Source organism: Pavona decussata, unplaced genomic scaffold (genome assembly GCF_977016875.1).
Source record: "Pavona decussata unplaced genomic scaffold, jaPavDecu1.1 SCAFFOLD_285, whole genome shotgun sequence".
Lineage (NCBI taxonomy): Eukaryota > Metazoa > Cnidaria > Anthozoa > Scleractinia > Agariciidae > Pavona > Pavona decussata.
Genome location: NW_028145686.1, coordinates 722,501 through 744,315, shown reverse-complemented (window position 1 = coordinate 744,315; position 21,815 = coordinate 722,501). Strand labels below are relative to the sequence as shown.

At 40.8% G+C, this 21,815-nt stretch overlaps 1 protein-coding gene, 3 long non-coding RNA genes and 1 pseudogene across 5 annotated transcripts in view; 4 read left to right on the top strand and 1 right to left on the bottom strand.

Annotated features, from left to right (window-relative positions):
• The first annotated feature begins 3,641 nt into the window (after positions 1–3,641).
• Positions 3,642–5,725, top strand: LOC146455168 (uncharacterized; annotated as a pseudogene). Its single transcript, XR_014859084.1, has one exon. The product of XR_014859084.1 is annotated as an uncharacterized LOC146455168 (transcript).
• An 8,154-nt stretch (positions 5,726–13,879) lies between these two features.
• The window catches only part of LOC146455164 (uncharacterized), a 14,375-nt gene continuing 6,439 nt past the window's right edge, over positions 13,880–21,815 (top strand). The window contains exon 1 of the mRNA XM_085094640.1: positions 13,880–14,261. Coding sequence (XP_084950766.1) covers positions 13,880–14,261 — 382 coding nt within the window. The remainder of the gene's footprint in view (positions 14,262–21,815) is intronic.
• LOC146455167 (uncharacterized) lies at positions 14,910–16,744 on the top strand. The gene is made up of 2 exons (XR_014859080.1): positions 14,910–15,297; positions 16,578–16,744. It is a non-coding gene; the product is annotated as an uncharacterized LOC146455167 (long non-coding RNA).
• Positions 18,169–19,754, bottom strand: LOC146455166 (uncharacterized). Its single transcript, XR_014859081.1, has 2 exons — positions 19,378–19,754; positions 18,169–18,549 (listed from the first exon to the last, which is right to left on the bottom strand). It is a non-coding gene; the product is annotated as an uncharacterized LOC146455166 (long non-coding RNA).
• LOC146455165 (uncharacterized) overlaps positions 20,028–21,815 on the top strand; it is a 2,020-nt gene continuing 232 nt past the window's right edge. The window contains exons 1-2 of the long non-coding RNA XR_014859082.1: positions 20,028–20,454; positions 21,304–21,815. The exon at positions 21,304–21,815 is cut by the window's right edge and continues 232 nt beyond it. This is a non-coding gene — a long non-coding RNA (uncharacterized LOC146455165). The remainder of the gene's footprint in view (positions 20,455–21,303) is intronic.

Genomic DNA, 21,815 nt, shown 5'->3' with positions numbered 1-21,815 from the left:
GTGAGAGTCGTGATCGTTCTAGCCATTTTCATGGTCAGCACACACGAAGGAGTGTAGGTTTTTGTCGAGGGTCGAGGGTAAAATGTCGAGGGTTCAAAAATGTCGGTGATTTATTTATTGTCATTCCTTTTTTTATATTTTTCTTATAATTACTTATTTTTTTTTAACCAGTATATATTTTTTATGTTGTGGTCGCAAGATTTCCCGCCTTTCTCGAATTGACAGAAATGCCCGGATGTTAGCACGCGCATTTCCTCTCTCCCGCACTTTATCACGTGCTCCTATTTCACTTTCGCGTGTGGCAAGGGTTAAAACAAGCTTAGTTGGAAGTCTTTAATTTTTAAACCTAACGATGGAAAAGAAACTAGAGAATTTGGGGCTTGGAGTGACATTTAATCGGCCTGGAAACGGGGATAAACATAACTTACCTAGTAGTATCTCCTTCCTTAGACATTGAATTCTGCGTTAAAAAAGGAAAAACAAGAAATTACAGTAAGCTTATGACAGCTAAGCGTGTCAGTTAATTCGAGGCGATAAATGAACAAAAACACGTCTGCTCCACTACTTTAACTAAAAGAAAAAGAAGGCTTCGTTTTGTTTCACCTAACATGGTAACACAGGAAAGAAAAACTGCCAAGAAACAGCAAAAAATACTTACGTAGTCGCCATTATAAACTGCTGGCTGAAATGATGCACGACGTTAATAATGATTGTGTCCCTCCAAACCTTAAAGATTTATTTCTCCCCACAAAGAAAGTACATTCCTATAATATACGATCATTTCTTTATCTGATAATTTTTAATTTTTAAAGATCAAGGCTTGAGATAAAAAGACAATCAGTTCTCTAGAGCCGGTGTGAAGCTGTGGAATGAGTTACCGACAAAGCTCCGGGTATTACCCAAATCGCTATTCAAAAACAAAATCAAAATTGCACTATTTAACATCCTAGAATCTGAAGACTTGTATGACGATTTTGAACGGTCTAGTAACAAAAGTCAAATCACAACTGACATAGTTGTATATTACCGTTTTGTCATTCCTTTCCTTCCTAATTGTATTTTCAAATTTCAAATTGTAACGTTTTTGTTTATGTAACGTTAGCCTTTTTTCAGGTATCTATTGTGAAAGTTTAAAATTGTTACGTATCTTGCCACAGGGTCAGTCTCAAACATACCCTGAAGAAGAAAGGCCGTGCCTTTCGAAATTTGGAATTGGAAAACTGTATACTTCCCTGACCGTGAAATCAGCCTTGCTCATTTTTTAGATTATTTGCTGTTTTCCTTGTCCTATCTCCTGTGTTGCCTTTAAGAAGCTCAAAAAAGTTCTACATTATTTTAATCCTCCCAAAAACCTTTCCATATTCTTGTATCTTTGATATTACAGCTCAGTCTGTTTTAGACTTTAAAAAGTCATTCCTTCTCATTGTCATCCCGCCTGGATTAGCTTTGCTACCTGTGGCGCCAAGAAATTGTACATGCAAATTTATACTAACACCTAATAAAGTTGAAGTTGAAGTACCACTACGTGAAACACAGCGACTACTCCCCGTAACTCAAGGACCACAAACAACGCGGGAAACTCGCGTGCTAATGATCATGCGCAGTCTGACTAGATTCAGGGGTCATCCAGGGGCCGACTCACGTCCAGCCGTAGCCGTAGTCCGTAGTCGTCCTAGGGCTTATGGGAAGGAGAAAAGCAAAGCGGGGGCTTATGGGAAGGCCTGCCTGCTACAGAGTCAGTTTCCAACCAAATATTTTTTAAATGAACAGTATAAAAACGGATAAATAACACATGAAATAATTCAGTCTATAGTGTCCAATTAACCCCGAATAATGGTTTTCTTGAATTGGTCACGTCCGCATAGATTTATTGAAATACTATGAAAGATTTGATTTCAGGCTCAAATTGCCAACAATAATAAGAACGTTCAGCCTCAGCCTCAAAATTAGACGTTCTTATAAACTGAAAAATAGTGTAAATAAGGATAAGGAGAGGTGAACAGTTAGCAAGAAGCAAATTCTCAACAACTTGTATCACCATTCGACTTGGTTTTCTTGCTTTCGTGTTTCGTGGTTATTCCTGCACGAGAATGCACATCCGATGAAAAACGAGGGCGATTTGGTTGCGAAAGGTTAATTACAAACAAACATTCACAAATAAAACTCCAAGTCAAAGTGCACGAGATAGTTGAGTTGTATTGTGTAACACTAGTAATTTGGGTTTCTTGATTCCGGTATAGGATTGACAGTTTCAATTAATTTAATTGACAGCTGATTAGTAAGTAATATTTTCAGACTATAGAATCAAGCAGCGTTGTCTAGGTTTTTAGGGAGTGCCGCGCGTCGGTACAAAACTCACTTAGATCGAGACGCGAGAGACGATAGAAGAAAAAACTGGAATTTGTGAAAAATAGCACGCAAGGTTCTCGTCCGATGCAGGGCGGAGGAAGAGGGAGCTCTGAGCCAGCACTAGAAAGATTGTTGAACTCGTCTTCCAATCAAAAGTCCTGTTTCGCAAACTGAACCACGAGGCGAGCGTCTGGCAAAAATTACTTGGCAGGCGTCTGTCACTACGCGCAGTGCGATCGGCTGTGGCAATTATCGGGACAAGCTATAAATTTCAGGTCATAAAGGCGAGATAATCCCTTGTTTTTTCTCATGAAAACAGCTTGCATCTTTAACTCGCTAAAAAACAAGACGAGTTGTTTTAACTGTATTTTCGGATTTTTCCGGTCTAGCCGAAATTGTCCCAGAGCGAACACAACCAGTAACAGAATTTACTTTGTGCATGTACAATTGTTGTTTTAGCGGACTTGAAGCGCGCCGGCAGCGCTCACGTTTCCAGACAAAGAGGTTTTTAGTTACCTTGATGTTCCTTTTTTCTGGTATTAAATGATCTGCCTGGTTTGCTAATACAACACCAAGAACAATCGCATTAAAATCGTGATTAGGGCACTAAAGCCTGTTAATTCCGCTTCAACGAACGACTTTTTGAAAGCCACTAATTGAGTTAAGCAAATATTTCATCATGGGCCATATCAAGCTGCTGTCATCACAGGCGTCCCAAGCTCACGTTTGGAGAAAGCAAAAAATTAATTATCTATTTATACATATATGCGTCACGGTTTTGTGAGTTGGAACGTGACCTTTCATCTTACGCGGTGTTAGGTTACATGAGAACCGTTGAGAATTTGAGCGCTTTCTGAGACGTTGTATGGGGAATAAAATATCGTTCATTTAGAACGCTAAATACTTTAAAATATCCTCATTTTCTACGTAAGATGATTAAAAAAAAACCTCACCTCTTGTGTGTCCGTTGTGCTTTTCCGTTATTTTCGCTGTTTTGGGCTTTTTACGCCAGCACTGTTCTCCCCTTCATAAGACATGGAAAAATAGGGGATTGTGGACAGTCTATTCCGCATATTTCGTATTTCGTAATTGTGCCATTTCGCATGTCATGCCACATGCAATTTCGTAAAACGACCGCCTGGTAGGCTAGACAAATATCCACCAGACTATTGTAGTCCGGAAATGAACCACAAGGGGCGTTAGGGGGAGGAGACGGCTGACATTTCAAACTGTTATCAGATAAGCAATTAAGCGTTTGCCAAACAAAGGCCTCTCATCGATCACACTGAAACGAAAATAATGTCACGCTCATTTCAGGGTCAGTTGCACTTGCGCAATCAAAATTTGCATTAAAAGTAGACACATTTGATAGGAGTGTATCATTCAACGACGAAACGAGCAGCGAACCACTTGCTACACAATCATGAGCTCCAAACCTTATCGTGTTGGTCAATGGCTTCCTTCCGACCGGAAAGTTGTTGACGAATGGCTAGCCAACGTGATCAAAGAAGTCAAAGTTAAATCCAAAGATAAGTTAGCTTTGATAATGGCTCTCCATCCACCAGCTGAAGATGAAGAAAAAGCCAGCGGTGGACTTCAAGTTGCAGCTACCAGCGCCACAGATAAAGACCTCGGGCTCCATCCACCGGTTGAAGAACTGAAGAATGCTATTCTTACTGACCCCGAAATCAACATGTTCTTCCATCAAATGTTCTGGCAACAGTACCGTCTCCCGGACACTTCAGAAGGCACAAAAATCCCGTCCTGGCAACTGATGATTCTAATAATCGACTACATCATGACAACTGCTCCAGCGTATAACAAAACTGGTTTGGTTGGCTTCCCCATCAATGTCATTTTGAACTGGCCGATGGCTACGACTGCTGGATTTGCTGCTTTCCTGAATGACAAAGTCAACAGGTTGTTCAAGAATATTCTCAATTACTGGGCTGACTCGTTTCTGTCCACTTCAGCTTCTTGCTACGTTTTGAGCAAGGATCCTCGACATGGCTGGTTTGGCGAGGATGCAATGGAAGCAATGCCGAACTTTGCTAAAGAGTTTAAATGCAACCCACAGGCAGAATATTATGGCTATAAATCATGGGATGATTTTTTCACCAGAGAGTTTCGCCCTGGAGTTCGTCCAGTAGAATCTCCAAACGATGATTCCATTATTGCGAACGCCTGTGAGTCAGCGCCGTTCCAGATTTCTAAAGCCGTAAAAAAGAGGGACTACTTTTGGATCAAGAGTCAACGATACTCCTTGGATTTCATCCTGAACATGAGTGACCTGGCTAAGCAGTTTCATGGTGGAACCGTCTACCAAGCGTTCCTTAGCGCCACCAGTTATCACCGATGGCACAGTCCTGTGACCGGTACCATTTACAAAACGGAACTTGTGGATGGTTCCTATTACTCGCAAACCCACAACATCCAGGACGACCCCGCGTCACCCAACATGTCACAAGGATACCTGGCCCAGGTAGCTGCCCGAGGAATTGTGTACATCAAAGCTGACAATCCTGATATTGGCTTGATGTGTTTCGTATCAATCGGTATGTCAGAAGTGTCTACCAACGAAATCACGGTTGAAGAGGGGAAAAAAGTGAAGAAAGGTGACCAGCTCGGTATGTTTCACTTTGGTGGTTCCACGCATTGCCTGATATTCCGACCTGGAGTGAATGTCGAGTTTGATACGCGAGACCAAACACCAGGCCTGGATACACATAATATTCCAGTTAAAGCCAAAATTGCGACCGTACTTCCAGCGGACAAAAAGGAGTGAGAATTTTAAAGAACACTGAACTATAATGCGAACAGTACATTTCTAATTTTTACTTGTAGCTTTGTCTCACTTTAAAAATGAGTCGCACACGAGTTAGTTTTCTGGAAATTTAAAGTGGTCAAATTGTATTTCTTAGAGACGTTTCAGTCGGTATTAATTTTTACCGAGTCCATAGACAATTCAGAGAAAATTAAGGGTTTCAAAGAAGTTTAAATGCATGCAGTGTAGACCTTCGGCTCAAAATTGTAAGAAACCTTTATTATTGATGCATCCTTTTGCAACACCGGCAGAGCAGTTTTTTCAAGACGAAGCAAATAAGCAATTGTAGACTCACACAAAGTTTTTGAACTTGTATTTTGTCAGAAAATTATTAAAAGACGAGCACTTTACGGGGTAAGAAAATGAAAGAATAGAAAGGCAACTGCAGATATAATGGGCTTCAGGTAATTTAATTTTTCCTTTTGTATTTTGCCAATCTTGTATCCAGATTTGTTACGTTAGTTATTTGCTTAACTATGTAGTTTTATAGTCTTAAAACTTGCGTGCTTTGATGTGGAAACAATGATCTTTGTATTAAACTGTGTGATTTGATCTCGTGTACTTTGCTTGACTTCGAGTCATTTGTGGATGGTTTGTTGAATTAACCTTTCGCACCCAAATCGCCGCTGATTCGCTTTTGATCAGATGTGCAGATTAGTATACAGTAATGCAAACCAAAGAACATCGGTAATTTTGTTATTATTCGGGAAACTCTGCCGTTTTGTAGTCGCTGGAACCATTTTTGCGATAAGATGCTAGGCTAGGCAATCTCGGCCTACTTTTTGCTGTTTTTGTTTACGCCTCATTACTGAATTCGTATCATGACGAGTGATTAGTTTTTACAAGGCAAAATTGAACTATAAGTTATATGGACGAAACCGAGTAAAAAACCGCTGAACGATTATGAAGTAAGCTTGTTACTCAAAGTCATTAAGGACATTAAGTATCAAAATATTCTTTTCAAACGTTCTTGCTGACAACGCCTTCACCTCTAGCTAGGGTGCGTTCCTTTGGGATGATCCAGATCAGGATCAATGATCCAAGAACACTCGGATCGTTGGGCATCAAAGGAACCGAGAAATCCTTGTCCAGAGTGGATTGCTCGGTTCCTTTGATGCGCCATGAATTCTGATCCGAGTGATCTTGGATCATTGATCCTGATCTGGATCATCCCAAAGGAACGTACCCTGGGCCAACTTTCAGTCATGAACAGCATCGTGTCAATCACTGTCAACTCAAACAACTCGCCAATTATCATATATATATGGCCCTGGTTGTTCAAAGAGCGGATATCGACTCTAGCTATCCAGTGGATAAATTGCCATCCAACGGATAAAATGTAATCCAATCAATACATTTTATCTGCTGGATAGAGTTATCCTAGCCTGAGTATCAGGCCCCCGAAAAGCCTGATACTCAGGCTAGAGTTATCCCGGTGCTTTTTCAACAACCCTAACCGGGGCCAATCTCGTGCCAGTATTCGGTTAAGAGTAACTGACGGAGAGTTTGAAGATCATGTTCTTCGAGCTATCAGTAATATTACTCAGAAAAAAATTCTGATCCCTAGATTGGAATCGAACCGCCGTAACCTTCTGGCTCTATTAAATTAGTGAGTTAGACAAGCGTAACAAATTATGCCGAATACAAATGATCAGCAGACCATTTAAATAAGCAACCCTTGCAGAGAATGTAATTTAAATCCTTGAAACATTAAAGCAATGGATAGAGGGATTGATATTCTCAGACAAGTTGGCGCCTCTATCCTTATTAGTTTATCTGTGGAGCCAACTGGAACAAGATATTTTTTTAATGGAACAATAGTGCTTATTTCCTGACAATCCAACCCTAAACAGGGTTAGTTTTAGGACTTAGTGATTGACTGATGGAAGCATTTACTAACAATATTCCAGACATTACAGAGAGCAAATATTTATCACATAACCTGAGATCTGTCCTTTCACACTAGGTATCATGAAAACAAATATCTATCTGCGAAAACAATTTTCCACCTCAGGCAAAACAAGCTCTTGCCGAGCCGAACAAAGGCTTCTCGTATCATAAACAAGCATAATTGCTGGCTCATTGTTACTCCTTCTGGAAGTGTCTACATATTTGTTTTTTTTTTTTAGGTCAAGGTTGTCGTGAATGACTCCCTTACCCCCAAGACTGAATCCACGACAATTCACTTAAAAGCTCACGCTGCTTTGATCACTAGAAAATGTGACTTTTATAATGCATATCACAGTTTTCACTCGCTCAATGCTCACACAGTGGTAACCTAATCCTTATAATTCGATCTTGCGGTAACAATAACCAGCAGTCAATCAATGTGCTTACGTCTGTCTGGATTTAAAAGAACATACCCTCAGAAATCTATGATTTTTGTTAGCTTTTCTTAACATGTAACTTTTTTTTTCATTTCCCATCGAATTTAAGAATGTACGATACAAGGGTCACCAGCAGTCATTTTTAAGACGAAAGCTATTTTTCTCCCTCCCCCCCCCCCCCTCAAACTAACCCATATAGACTCCTTTAGTTGTTTTACCCAGCTAGCTCCATTCTCTCTCAAACGTTTATACACGGCACAACGAACTCGCTTTGAATTCGGCGCGCTCTTAGCTGAGAAGAAATTCATTAGCCCTAGCGTTTTGTTTGGCTTCCTGAAGCAAAGTTTCCTGAGGACATCATTAAGTCTAGTGAGGGAAGAAGTCTTACGAGTGCAGTTCCCTCTCGTCTAATATGCTTCCTACCAGTAGTCCTGTTTTGAGCTAAACGGGTAACTTGTAGTTACTCGGGCTTGGACTAAGGCTTGCGTTTTTTGCGCTTTCCTTGAGGAGGTGACAGTCTTTGGCTTTAAAAAGTAGGTCTTAGGGATGATTTCTAGTCGGGCAAGATGAAATTATCGGGAATTTTTAACCTGGCCAAAGACTTGGTTTATTTTCTTGTTGAAAACCGCTGTATGTGTTCCCCGTTCCAATTTTTTGTCAACACCCAGGACTTAAGGGGGGACTTAACCTAAATTTGAATGAAATTTGAAGTGGTTTTAAGAAGAGATAGAAGAAAGAAAATGATTTTTGGAACACTAACAGACAGTTGATACGCACGCAAGAGCACCCCAGGTTGCTAGTGGACTAACTTGGTATCCGTCTATTAATTGTTAACTACAAATTCTTATTTTAAAACTTCACTAATTCTTCAATATTTCTTATTTCTCTTAATTTAACCAATCCTTCTAGAAAAACTATCTCCTCCCAAACTACCCCAAAATCACCCACAATTTACAAAACACCCCGCAACATAGATTTACGGGATGAACAGAGAGTTTTTGGATCGCTTGAAACGTGAACTAGATATTTCCATTAAAGCCATGTAAAGTGCGGTAAAATGGCGTTTACGTTAAGTCCCCCCTTAAAGTTATATGGCCAAACACGAACAAGAAATGGTAAGGATTTTCTCTTCAAAAAGCGTGAGTTTGAAAAGCTATTCGATTATTTTTCGCCGTTATAACTGTAGCGTTGTTAGGCTAGTGATCGATTAGCCGAGAAGTGCGATTTGGGGTCGGATTTCCGGACTCAATGTCGTAAAAAATTTCCAGATGTCGTTCGGCGTGATTTGTTTCGATTTGTAAATTTACAATGAAGACGGAAAATCAATTTAAAACGCTGTCTTGCTCCGATTAAGCCGATTCTGTTGTAGAAAGCTAGACTGGATCGCTAAAAGACCGGGTTTTGGGTGAGATTTAAGATGCGTTGGTGCCGTTAATAATTGCCAAATGTCGCACTTGTTTTGTCAACACAGAGGCCATGTTTCATGTCAGTTCAAATGTCAGTGCTAGTGTCATGTCCGAGTTCAAAGACAAGCCTTCTATACCAGGTCTGCAGTATTCTTTGACCTTGCTTTCTTGTGATGAGCCCTAATTAAAGTCTTGTTCTGGACTAGCATATACCATCAGCCTAGAAAGTCTCAAAAGGTGGTTAATTTCTGAGGGTATGTTCTTACAAATCCAGACAGATATATATCAGCGTAAAAATAATAAGTGGACTGATCTCCGACACTCTCCTCCCATATAGCTCCCTCTGAGGTATATGTTCTAACGAAAATCAGTAAGTGCAAATGGAAGTTGTAGCTTCAGCAATAGATCTCGATTGAAACGTAACCGCGAACTGACAATGTTCTGTTAAAAGTAGAAAGAAAAAAATCAAAGCTCTCAAGAATCCAGCTCTTGTAGAGCAACAGCTCTAATGCCGTTTGCGGCCACAGCTGCAGCTTCTCGGCGAGGGCGTAAAACGTCTGCCTGTGGATTCAACACTGGAAGACAATTTCCCGCTCTGTCACAGCTCAACTCCAGCGGATAGAGGTGTTGAATGGGCCTCTCCAGTTGACTCTTCGCCGTGTCAACAAGTACCTCTCGCTCCACCCCGTCACGACCAGGGTAAAGTTGTCGCACAACGCCCATCGGCCACCCGTTTCGGTTCTTCTCTTCCGCTTCAACGAGGACGACATTTCCCACTCTTACCTCGAAGTTCTTCCGCTTATGGGTAAGGTCGTGTCTCTCACGGAGAGCCGTCAAGCACTCCCTAGTCCAACGGTACCATAGCTCATCTTTGTACGACTTGAGATATTTCTCACGTCTTCTCAGTCAAGTCCACAGCCTTCTCCCTCCATGCTTCTTGCTCTGGCAAAAGGTTTGATCGCTGCCCGGGGGGGGGGGGGGGGGGGACTACTCCCAAAAAACTGAATGGCTAAGGGTGTGCGGCCCGCTTCCCAAAACCCTTACCCTATTCATGACCCCCACCAAAGTCTGCGATTTTCCCTACCCTATTTATGACCTGACCAAAAATTTGATACCCTCTTTATGACCTTATAGTGTCTGGTCAACTTCAGTTCAAAAACCCCTGGAGCCCAGCGCGTGACAAGCCGTTGCGGCTCGTACACAGTTGCCGTAAACATCATGATGAAGAAGTAGCTTCTTCTTCTTCTCTACATAAGTTAGCGGACGGCAATTGATTTGGATTTCTACATCGAGTTTGACGTCACTGAGCTCATCTCAAGTTAAAGTTGCTGCTCCGATGTTCTTGTTAAGGGCCCCCTTGACAACACCGATAAGACGTTCAAATTGCCCTCCCAACCACGGTGCTCTGGGACGGCTAAGGCACAACTGGATCTCTTGCTGCTCGAGGAATCCCTGCTTTTTTTCGTCATGGCTTTTTGTTGTACTCGTCTGATCCATTCACATCTCACGCTCTCTATTTCAAAATCTGTTAAAGGACCTGTCAGCCTCTTGGGTGTTTTGAAGTTAGTTAGGAACCTGGTAAACCAAGCAACAACTCTCAGGGCGTGTTTGAGTTCGTGCTTTCCTAACAAATCTTCTAACCGGTCACTTGAAGCTTTGGGCTAGCACCTGTGAAAGTACTTCTTGCATAGCTTTGGCTTCGACCTCCGTGGCCGGGGAAGTTAAAGTCATTACATGGGTTAGATGGCCATTCCTGTCGATTAGCTAGCCACTTGGGTGCATTTCATCAAAGCGTAGATCCATTCACAGAGCCCCCGCGGCTAGCCAGGTCGGCCGGTTCTCCTCGGAGCTGACATGTCGCCACACAATATTTGATTGTGCTTTTTATCTTCGCCACTCTGTTCTGGACGGACTGCTTGTACTCTCCAGCCCCCCCCCCCCCTCCCCCTGTATCCAATGCAATTCAAAAGCACTGTCCAGCCAGGCGTAGGTGTTTGAAAACGGAAGCCCCTCTAAAGCATTTCTCACGTTGGTAAGTAAGTTGGTCCCCACATGGCTGGCAACCAGCTCCAAACGGGATATGGAGAGTCCTCCCTTGGCAAGACGCACTTTAGTAGCTACCAGGCATTGAGTTGTTTCCGACGCTTGCCTCATTACTGCGTAAATTGCTGCTCCCACTCCCAGTTTGCTACCGTCATCAAGGCTGTGCAGTTCAATATCAGGCAATGGCTCTTGGTAGCTTGTGAATGACCATTGCATTGACACTTCCAAAGGCAGGGCCTGCTCCCCTTTCTGCCATCTCTTAAGTAGTGGTCCCGTGAGCTTGGCGTCCCAGGCTTGTTTCTCGTCGCACACATCTCTGTAGATCACATTGCCTTCAGGCGTCACAGGCGAAACCAGACCCAGGGGATCGTATACTTTGGCAAGCTTGCTTAAAACTCTTATTTTAGTCGGTTATCGCATCTGAGGCCCAATAGGCTGGCCTTAAGTTCTCCTAGCTGGCTGCTGGAGCTGCAGCCTGACGAATGTCAGATATGATTCTTTGCTATCGATCCCTCCTTCCAGAAGCAGGTTGTTGGAATGCCACTTGTACAAAGGACCTACGTTGAGGCATTCATTCAAGGATGGTGCCGATGAGTGCTCCCTGGCGGAGGCATCGTAAACAATGCGCATTTTTGTAAACTCTGTATTTTCCCATGCTACTGGTTTTTTGGGGAATGTAGAATTTAACTCCTAGTGCGGGTTGATCGGCACTCTCGATGATCCCCTTCTCCTTTTGTTCTCTAATGATGCTCTCATATTCTTCTGTTTGCTCCGTTTGCTGAAACTTGCTTGTTAGAGTTCGCAATCGTCATAGACTCCCATTCTCGTTATTCGGAAGACTGAGTTCTCCGATCTCCCTTCCAAGATAAACCAGTCTCATACCAGCCCTGCTCGCTCCTGATTAACTGCTCCTTGAACTCACTATACACTGGTTGCCGTTCGTTGAGCGGGTTGTCAGCAAGTCCCAGAACATCAAGTCCGTAAAGTTCCTCTAACTCCAACTGGTTGGTTTGTGTCAGCATCATCGCATTCCGATCAAACTCCTGTCCAGTGTGGTTGAGTTGCTGTTTTGATTCTTGCGCCTGTTCTCCGGCCCCAAGAACCACGTGCACCGGAAGTCGACTCCCGTCAAATGCAGGTACCTACTCAGATATCACTGAATGACCTGAAGTATAGTTCGGGTTTTCTAATGTCAACAGTTCCTTTGCTCACTTTAATTGAATTCACAGCCATTCTGAAGTTTCCACACACTGATTCAACACAAGACTGATACGTGTCAAAGCGACTCACAGATGATCCCTGCAGCATGACAACTTGTTTAACTTGCACAGCTATTGGTTTTATCTTAGAAGATCGATTAATTTTGCAGAGGTGTAGGAGCACCTGAGATGCCATTGTTTAGCTCATTAAACCTTTTTTTTAATGTTCACGTTGCATCGTGTTTTCGTAAGGTCTTTAATGGAAATGGTCACAACGCCACCAAGAGAAAATCAAAAACTAGTGTGTCTTTGGCTGACTATATTCTTTCTTCGACGCCATGGCTATTACCATGGTAACAAAGAATATAATAAACAATCTTAAGGTGATTCCGCTGAAAAAGAAGGAGTATTTAAAATTGTTCAAGACTTGGTCCAGTTCATGACTATGTTATGAGCATTACAAAAATGCAATAAAAAATCGGGTCGCCGTGCTCGTTTTTGTGCAACCTGGATGGCTATTATAGTAAATAGATGACCCACGAGATTTATATTAAGAACGCTAGTAATCAGAAAAGGGAACTATCATTTCTAGAAAAATTAATTTCTTGCTTTAAAATATCGAAGCAGTTCAACAAAATTTACTTTAATCTTACACAACTAACTATTTTCATTGAACTGGAGTTAAGATTATGAAAGAAATTAAAGATTTTGCTGGGTATGCACGTAAGCAGCACTACCTAAATACGTGCTTTTTAAAGCACTCAAATAAAAATATCTCAAAGTAGAGTATTAAACTTTTCCTTAAATCGCGATATATAGTGGTCAACCGTATGACATTTAAATTGATGCATTAAAAAATGGGGGTCACCGTGCTCGTTTAGAAGAAAAGGACCATTTATTTTCCTGCCGAGTTTAACCTCAAGGAAATCCCGTACTGTTGTGCGCGCGCTAAATGACGCGAAAAATTATGCGCAGTAAGGATGCGCAATGCAATTCGATGGAATTACCTTAAGGTCACGCTACTCAGCTCTGCGGCATGGCCAGCACCTCGCGCATGCGCAGGCCAAATTACCTAGTAGGTCTCATCTCAACATTTTGCCGAGACTGCTATGAAGTCCCAGCCACAGTTACCATATGGAAAGTGAGGAGCTGGCGCTTAACCCCTAACCAGGCATTCGGGTCGCAAGGGATGCCTTTACACCCCTCTGCGGTGATAGGTGTTTCCTTACACGGTTTCCAGGTCGTTATTAGGGAACTGAAGCAACGACGACAGCGACGGCAACGACAACGCCGCAAAATAATAGGTTTAATGAGCAAAAACAATCGCTCTGCATGTGCGCTTTACATTTTGATACATTTTTTTGCTGTCCTCTACAAAACAACCACCTGAAATGACCACATTTAAGGTTTTGTGGAGAACGTGTAAGCACGACGGCGAATTTTTCATTTTCATTCTTAACTTGTACGCCACTCCTACCAATTTGGTTCCTGGATAGTTCGCCAATTTTTGTATAAGTTGAACGAGTTGAAATAATCGCGAAGTAGCACAAATGAAATAAATTAAGATATTTTTTTCGGGTGACGTTTTCGTCGTCGTTGCCGTCGCTTAAGCTCCGACCCCCCATAATAGCGTCGCGCACAAATGACGTCACCAAAATTGAGACCCCCCACTTGACTCAGACAAACAAACCACTTTAAGTGCCATTTCTACAAGAGCGATCAGTACAATTCATGTCGCTTGCAAGCACTTCGCTTCGGTCTTTGACCGTTCTCACGCAAGATGATGGCGTTCCTGGCTCAAAATTTGAAAACGATCCAGAGAACTACACGGTCGATCAGTTAAAGCGATGGCTGAAGTGTAGAGGACTTAAATTAGGCGGAAAACGTGACGACCTTGTGAAACGTGTTGCGGAATGTATACAGGCGCGAAAGCATCACACTCTCGATCCAAGTATAGACGAAGGGAAATGGTTCGCGGCGAAAGTCATCAAGGAAAATTTTGGCCTGCAACAGAATAGTAATGTGGTTTCGCTTCCAGATATTCCATCGAAGGGATGGCGAGACTTTCCATCGTATAATATCCCGCAACTCTTCAACTACGGGCACATTTATTCCTCGCGAAGCGAGGGCCGAAGGCCCGAGCGTAGCGAGGTTAATAAATTTGTCGGGCCGAGCCGGCCCGAGCGGAGCTAAGCCGCGCGAATTCAAGCGAAAAATATATTTATATATATATATATGTTGATATATGTTTATATCTTTGAAGGTGTCCGCACAATGACGTCAGACTGTCTGGCGTCGTCTGAAGCAAAATTTGCATACATCGAAAAAAATATGCGTGCATGATCAAATTTCGACTGCAATGTTCATCAATATTCACTGGATACAGAACTATCTCTCCAGAATCTTTTCCCTTTCTTTTAGAAATCTTTTTTGTGAAAGATTGCATTAAAGAAATTACACGTTTTGTGGCCGCGGTGAATAATTTTCCGTGGGAAATAAATTGATCGAACACGACAGCGCTGCACGCCCGTTGTACATTACGTCTCGACAGAAATAGATTTTCAACCGCAAACTAGCCCGTGGAACTACGAAAACACTATGCTCATCAAAAAGAAATCTTATGCGCCTTTTAATCTCCTCGTTTGATGCTACAATACGAGTAAAGAGGGCTTTTCACCCAGCCCCAGCTTCGCGAGGTTTTGCGAGTCACGTATTTCTAGTTATTATGTCCTGGGGCCCGTTTCTCGAAAGTCCCGGTAACTTATCGGGCCCGGTAAGTTGCCCGGTAAGCCCCCGATAAGTTTACGGGTGTTTCTCGAAACTCCCGTTATTTACGATCCCGGTATGTTGCCCGGTAATTTACGGGAGGTCATGACCTCCCGTAAAGTGCCCGTAAAGTTTACGGGAAGCAACAATTTTGTTGCAAGAAAACAAGATGGCCGCCGGAGGCGGTCATTTTTGTCCCGGTTTGTCGGTCGCGTACTTACCAAGAACGATTGATTTTAGACAAAATAGAAGAAAGAGAAATAATAGAAAGATACTGGTTATCCAGGGAAGTAATAAATTCGCTTGTTGACGAGTTACTGGAGGAAACCTTTCGAGAGACACCATACAGTACGAGAAGCAGTCCGCTGTCCGCGAAAACACAGGTAAATATTTTGCAATTTTAGAACTAGAACAAACTCCTAATCCAGTTGGTTTCAGTCGGTAAAAACCAGAGCTACTGCAGTTTGCTCAGTGGGTTTCGAATTTCGGTTATCCCGGGAGGACTTGCAATTTTGCGCCGTAAAGCATTTCGTATGCCTGCCCGTACGTACGTGGCCCTTAGATTGTTTTTGTTTGAGATCTAAGATGGCTTTTTTTACGTAGAAACTGCTTCCGATCGTCCGAAAAGTACAGTATGTGAATTACCGAATTAGCTGCATGCTGCATTTACTACCAAAATACCGGCCGAACTGAAACTAAACCCACTCAGTACTGTAAATAAACACTTCATAAATTCGGGAAAAAAAACGAAAGTGATGGAGGTGTCATTTTCAACTACAAAAAGACAGGAATTTGTGTTAATGACCTAGTGTAACATAGGAGTTCACAGGACAAACAAACAAACCAAAGTAAATAAAATAACTGAGGGCAAGGGTAGGGTAGGGTAGGGGGGGGGGGGGTGGGAGTAAATAAAAAACATATGAAAATATTCTTTGGGCCATGGAAAGCAGACATACAACTGAACTGCCCAAATAATGTATTGAATGAATGAATGAATGAATGAGCAGCCACAACAGCAACTGAACAGGCAGACATAAGCAAGCCAAACTGAGTGGCAGCATGGTACAGACAAGAACAGCTGCACAAGATATTTTCGGGCATGAGGCCCACTCTTAGACGTACCAAACGGACAGTTGAACATGCACTAACACCATCCATCAGATGGAAAAGCAAACAAACAGAAACGACAGTCCCTCAGTAATTTAAAGAATGACTGAACAGCCACAGTTGTGACTGAACAACACATAGACAATAGAGTTAAACCACCATGAATAAGCACCAAGACAGCTGGAGGTATGGCATGAATGGGAACAGCGGCGTAAAAGGATAGCCTCCAGAGTATATGTTGATCGAGAATTCTTATGGTGTGGGATTGCTAGATTGAATTAATTTCTTTATATAAAATTACATTTTCATTTGAAATTTGGTGGAGTAGTTTTTTGGAAACCATTAGCAATTACATGTAATTGGCATCAATTGGATTTATTTGGAGGAATAATTTGAATTTTTTTGGAATAGAACCTTGAATATTTTTTTTTAATTTGAATTATTGAATAAAAACTTGAACAATTTTGTGAACAATAACTTGAATAATTTTTTTAAATTGTTATTGAATAATTATTTTTCAAGATAATTTTTATTGAAAATTCTTTTTCATCCACAGGGGTTCAACTGACAGAAGAGGGCTAACTGAGAACATCAGGAGCAGGGGAACAACTGATGGAAGAAGACTGAGTGTGAACAACTTAATTGAATTTTAATGAAAAATGTAATTAAGAAAAATGTATATACATGAGTAATTGGGAGAATTAAATGAGCTTGAAAACTGCACTGGCAGTGCCGTCACTCATTAATCATTAAAAACAAATCCTTTACATGTGATAATTAAACTCAATTTTACTAAATGTTGCATAAGGTTAGACATACTTGTATATATTGGAACTGCTAATTCTTTTAAAGTATTTCAATACTTTCTTTTCCTTGTAATATAGGACTTCATGAAAGTAAAACTGACTATTTTTGCTAGTGAAACAACATGAGAATGTGAAAAGTTAAGTGGCCACCTTGAAATGACCAAGTAGCAACATTTTTGGCATACGTACAGTCTGGTTCTTGTGTCAGAAAATTATATGGTTCCATGCTCACTTTGTAATTTGAGGGCTCAAATCTGCCACACAATCAGCTTCTGACTTAAGCCATTAACCAAAACATAATTTAAGTCCCATATTCTTCCCACCCCCAGGGAGGGTACTCAGTTATATTTGTTGCTGAGGTATGAAAGCTTTTGTGGGTTTGAAGTTAGGGATTTTCAGTTGGATGTTGGGTGGCTTAGGTTTAATTTTTTTGGCAGATTTATTTGGTTAGAAAACATTTTGGTGGGGAATTTTTTGGTGTTGATAAATATGAAGCAATTATTGTATCAATTTTAAATAGAAGAAAGACCTTCACAGTTATTTATGCAACTTTCTTCTATTTAATCTTTCATCCGCAGTTCAAAAATATGTTTCATACATTCACATGGATGTATCTTTTTTATTTACAAGTTCGAATGATAAGCAGAAAAAAAGAAATAACAAAAAAATCTGATAGCCTGCATGAATAATAAGAGATGACTCGTGAAAAGTTTGATGTAAAAGATATCCAGCAAGAATATTACCTGTTAACCTGGCTATCAGATTCCAGTGGGATAGTATACATTAGTATTGTTGTAAAGTTATATTTTGGAGTTATATGGCCCCAATATCCAACACTGATCAAAGTCACAGGTCTAATGAACATGCGGTTTAATTACAAGCAATAATAATATTTATTGCAAAAAGGTTGATACACTGTCAGCATTTTTCCTATTTCCCACAAATAATGCACTCTAAAAGGGCCATGAACAATGTAATACACTCTCAAGCCCCCTCCCTCCCCCCCCCCCCTTCCCAGTCACTGTTTCAAAGTACAAAAGGAAAAATAATTGTTTTGCCTAGAATTCAATAAATTATACTTTCTAATCTCCACATGTTCAGCACCTCCTCGGAGCGATTAAAAAGATGCTGCATGTGGTCGGCTGCTAAGAACCTCATCAATGATAATGATGATGATGATGATATATCCTGACCAATATCGTAATAGCTATGTATAAGTAGCATTATGGGAAGGGTTCCAAAATCCTATAGGGTTCCCTAGTTCTGCCAACTCAATGTCATTAACTCACTAGTAAATGTTTTTTCGGCTTATATTGATTCCTGAAAAACTTGCAGCTAAAATTTATTGTTATTACTATTTTTATTTAGCATCTACCCCTAAAGGGCATAAACTAATTACATAAAATATATTGGAGACACTCAGTGGATAGGCTACATTGTATACTTAAATCTGGAACATAAAATTGAGAACTGCACCTATTATCTAATTAGTCACTTGAATACAGCATTAGCTTTTGTTCATTTTTTATTAATAGACACTAATAATTAAAAATGAATATTCACACAGAATGTACTGGTGATCAGATTATTTTGAAAATATCAGTTATTCAGGAGTATGGTTAGAATATATTACTTCCAGCTGAGCTTGAGCAAGTGTCTAAATTGGTGGCCTTTTCCTTGTTTGGCCCAGTTGGTGTTGTGCCTGTCCATTTTTTTTTTATCCTAAAAGGTTAAATCATCAATAAATTATTAGTACTATTAGAAGTGTTGTTGTCCTAGACATCATTTCAGTGACCATCACCAAAGGTCATGACTGTAATCCAATACAGTAGGTTAACCTTGGCTGGCCAGAAGTATGGCAAAATAGTCATAAACTGACCACAATTATGCTCCCACTGATATTTGCTATCACTAGCATCCTCCTTTCCCCCTCTCCCAGGTAATGCATGACTGGTTTTGGAATCATTTTGATTTTTGAACAAAAAATCACAATTTGTATTTTCATGTGAGCAATTTGGCAGCCAAGTGTTATTCAAGTGCAAATATATTACCAGTAAATAGTAACAGCGGCAGTGCAGTGTTACCAGCTGCCAGACTGACTTCCTGTATAAGATAACAATCATACTTGTAACATTATTATGATCAAAGTTATATATTAATACCATTAATCTGAATCCAGACATGACAACCACTCATTAGTTTCACAGTAGGGTTCAGGCACAGGGACAGAGACTACTTTTTTTAGCGATTGAGCAACTGAGCATGTATTAGTCATAAAGACTATAGCAATCCAATAAAATTCCGCTACGTAGAGTAAAATCACTAAGTATTGCTTCATACCTAGTATCTGTAATCTAGAAATTGGAATTGGCTCAGCCATTATTATTCAGACATGGTTTATTTCTAAGAGTGTGATTAGAATTAGTCATTTCCGGTTTGATGTATGTGTAGGATTTCAATAAACTGACTAACCAAGAACCGAAAATACAATATTTGATTTATAACCAATAAAAGGGATAGCTATGGTTATCTGCGCGTACATAAGCTTACCTTTAACACCACCAAATGTTTGTTGCACAACCACGAACTGACCATCAAAGAGAAAAGCAGATCGGAATCCAGCAGATCAATACACCTTCCTTCCTCCCACACTGGCGCGTTCTAAAATAATGTAAACATGGCATCTCCAATTCGCATATCCATGTGAAGTATCATCATACAAAAAATACTTCACAGACGATAGATACATGTAGGATGGCGAAAAGCGAAACTGTCGAATCGAGCTACCAAAGGCAACCGATCATCTCTTGCAAATTACATGATAATGTAAAATAATGATCTCTCTTGGTTGCTCTCCTTTGACACAACGAGAAACTCTCAAAGTTAAACTTAGCGCGTATTGTACTGTCCTTCAATAATCATGAATACGGTCCCGTCGTGCTTTTCCATCGGCAGCGAAATCGAATGAATCGAATGAACTACGCATAGTCCCAAGCCGTTCTCCTTCTCTTGTGAACGAGCGTGGAGCGCGCGCAAGAGCCTGGTAACGGTCTTCTATTTTACCGGGCCCGGAAATTACCGGGAAAGTTTACGGGTGCTTCGAGAAACACATTATCGGGCCCGGTAAAGTTTCCCGGTAAGTTGCCCGATAAGTTAACGGGCCCGGAAATTACCGGGACTTTCGAGAAACGGGCCCCTGGGGCCCGTTTCTCGAAAGTCCCGGTAACTTATCGGGCCCGGTAAGTTGCCCGTTAAGCCCCCGATAAGTTTACGGGTGTTTCTCGAAACTCCCGTTATTTACGATCCCGGTAAGTTGCCCGGTAAGTTGCCCGGTAATTTACGGGAGGTCATGACCTCCCGTAAAGTGCCCGTAAAGTTTACGGGAAGCAATATTTTGTTGCAAGAAAACAAGATGGCCGCCGGAGGCGGTCATTTTTGTCCCGGTTTGTCGGTCGCGTACTTACCAAGAGCGATTGATTTTAGACAAAATAGAAGAAAGAGAAATAATAGAAAGATACTGGTTATCCAGGGAAGTAATAGATTCGCTTGTTGACGAGTTTACTGGAGGAAACCTTTCGAGAGATACCGTACAGTACGAGAAGCTGTCCGCTGTCCGCGAAAACACAGGTAAATATTTTGCAATTTTAGAACTAGAACAAACTCCTTATCCAGTTGGTTTCAGTCGGTAAAAACCAGAGCTACAGTAATTTGCTCAGTGTGTTTCGAATTTCGGTTATCCCGGGAGGACTTGCAATTTTGCAAGGCATATACTTGCCCGTGCGTGGCCCTTAGATGGTTTTTGTTTGAGATCTAAGCTGGCTTTTTTTTACGTAGAAACTGCTTCCGATCGTCCGAAAAAGTACAGTATGAGAATTACCGAATTAGCTGCATTTACTACGAAAATGGGGGGGAAATAACTAACGTGTTTGAAATGGAAAGATGAATATAACAAAAAGGAAATCCGGCTGAATTGAAACTAAACCCACTCAGTACTCAAGTCATTGATGGTTGTAAATAAACACTTCATAAATTTGGGGAAAAAAACGAAAGTGATGGAGGTGTCATTTTCAACTACAAATACAGGAATTTGTGTTACTGACCTAGTGTAACATAGGAGTTCACAGGGGGAGGGGGAGTAAATAAAAAACGTATGAAAATATTCTTTGGGCCATGGAAAGCAGACGTACAACTGAACTGCCCAAATAATGTATTGAATGAATGAATGAGCAGCCACAACTGCAACTGAACAGGCAGACATAAGCATGCCAAACCAAGCAAGTGCCAGCATGGTACAGACAAGAACAGCTGCACGAGAGATTTTCGGGCATGAGGCCCACTCTTAGACATAGCCAAAAAGGACAGCTGAACATGCACTTAAATAATTTTGTGAACAATAACTTGAATAATGTTTTTAAATTGTTATTGAATAATTATTTTTCAAGATAATTTTTATTGAAAATTCTTTTTCATCCACAGGGGTTCAACTGACAGAAAAGGGCTAACTGAGAACATCAGGAGCAGGGGAACAACTGATGGAAGAAGACTGAGTGTTAACAACTTAATTGAATTTTAATGAAAATTTTAATTAAGAAAAATGTACATACATGAGTAATTGGGAGAATTAAATGAGCTTGAAAACTGCACTGGCAGTAAATCCTTTACATGTGATAATTAAACTCAATTTTACTAAATGTTTACATAAGGTTAGACATACTTAAAAATATGGGAACTGCTAATTCTTTTAAAGTATTTCAATACTTTCTTTCCCTTGTAATATAGGACTTCATGAAAGTGAAACTGACTATTTTTGTTAGTGAAACAACATGAGAATGTAAAAAGTTAAGTAGCCACCTTGAAATGACCTGGCATACAACATTTTTGGCATACGTACAGTCTGGTTCTTGTGTCAGAAAATTATATGGTTCCATGCTCACTTTGTAATTTGAGGGCTCAAATCTGCCAAACAATTAGCTTCTGACTTAAGCCAT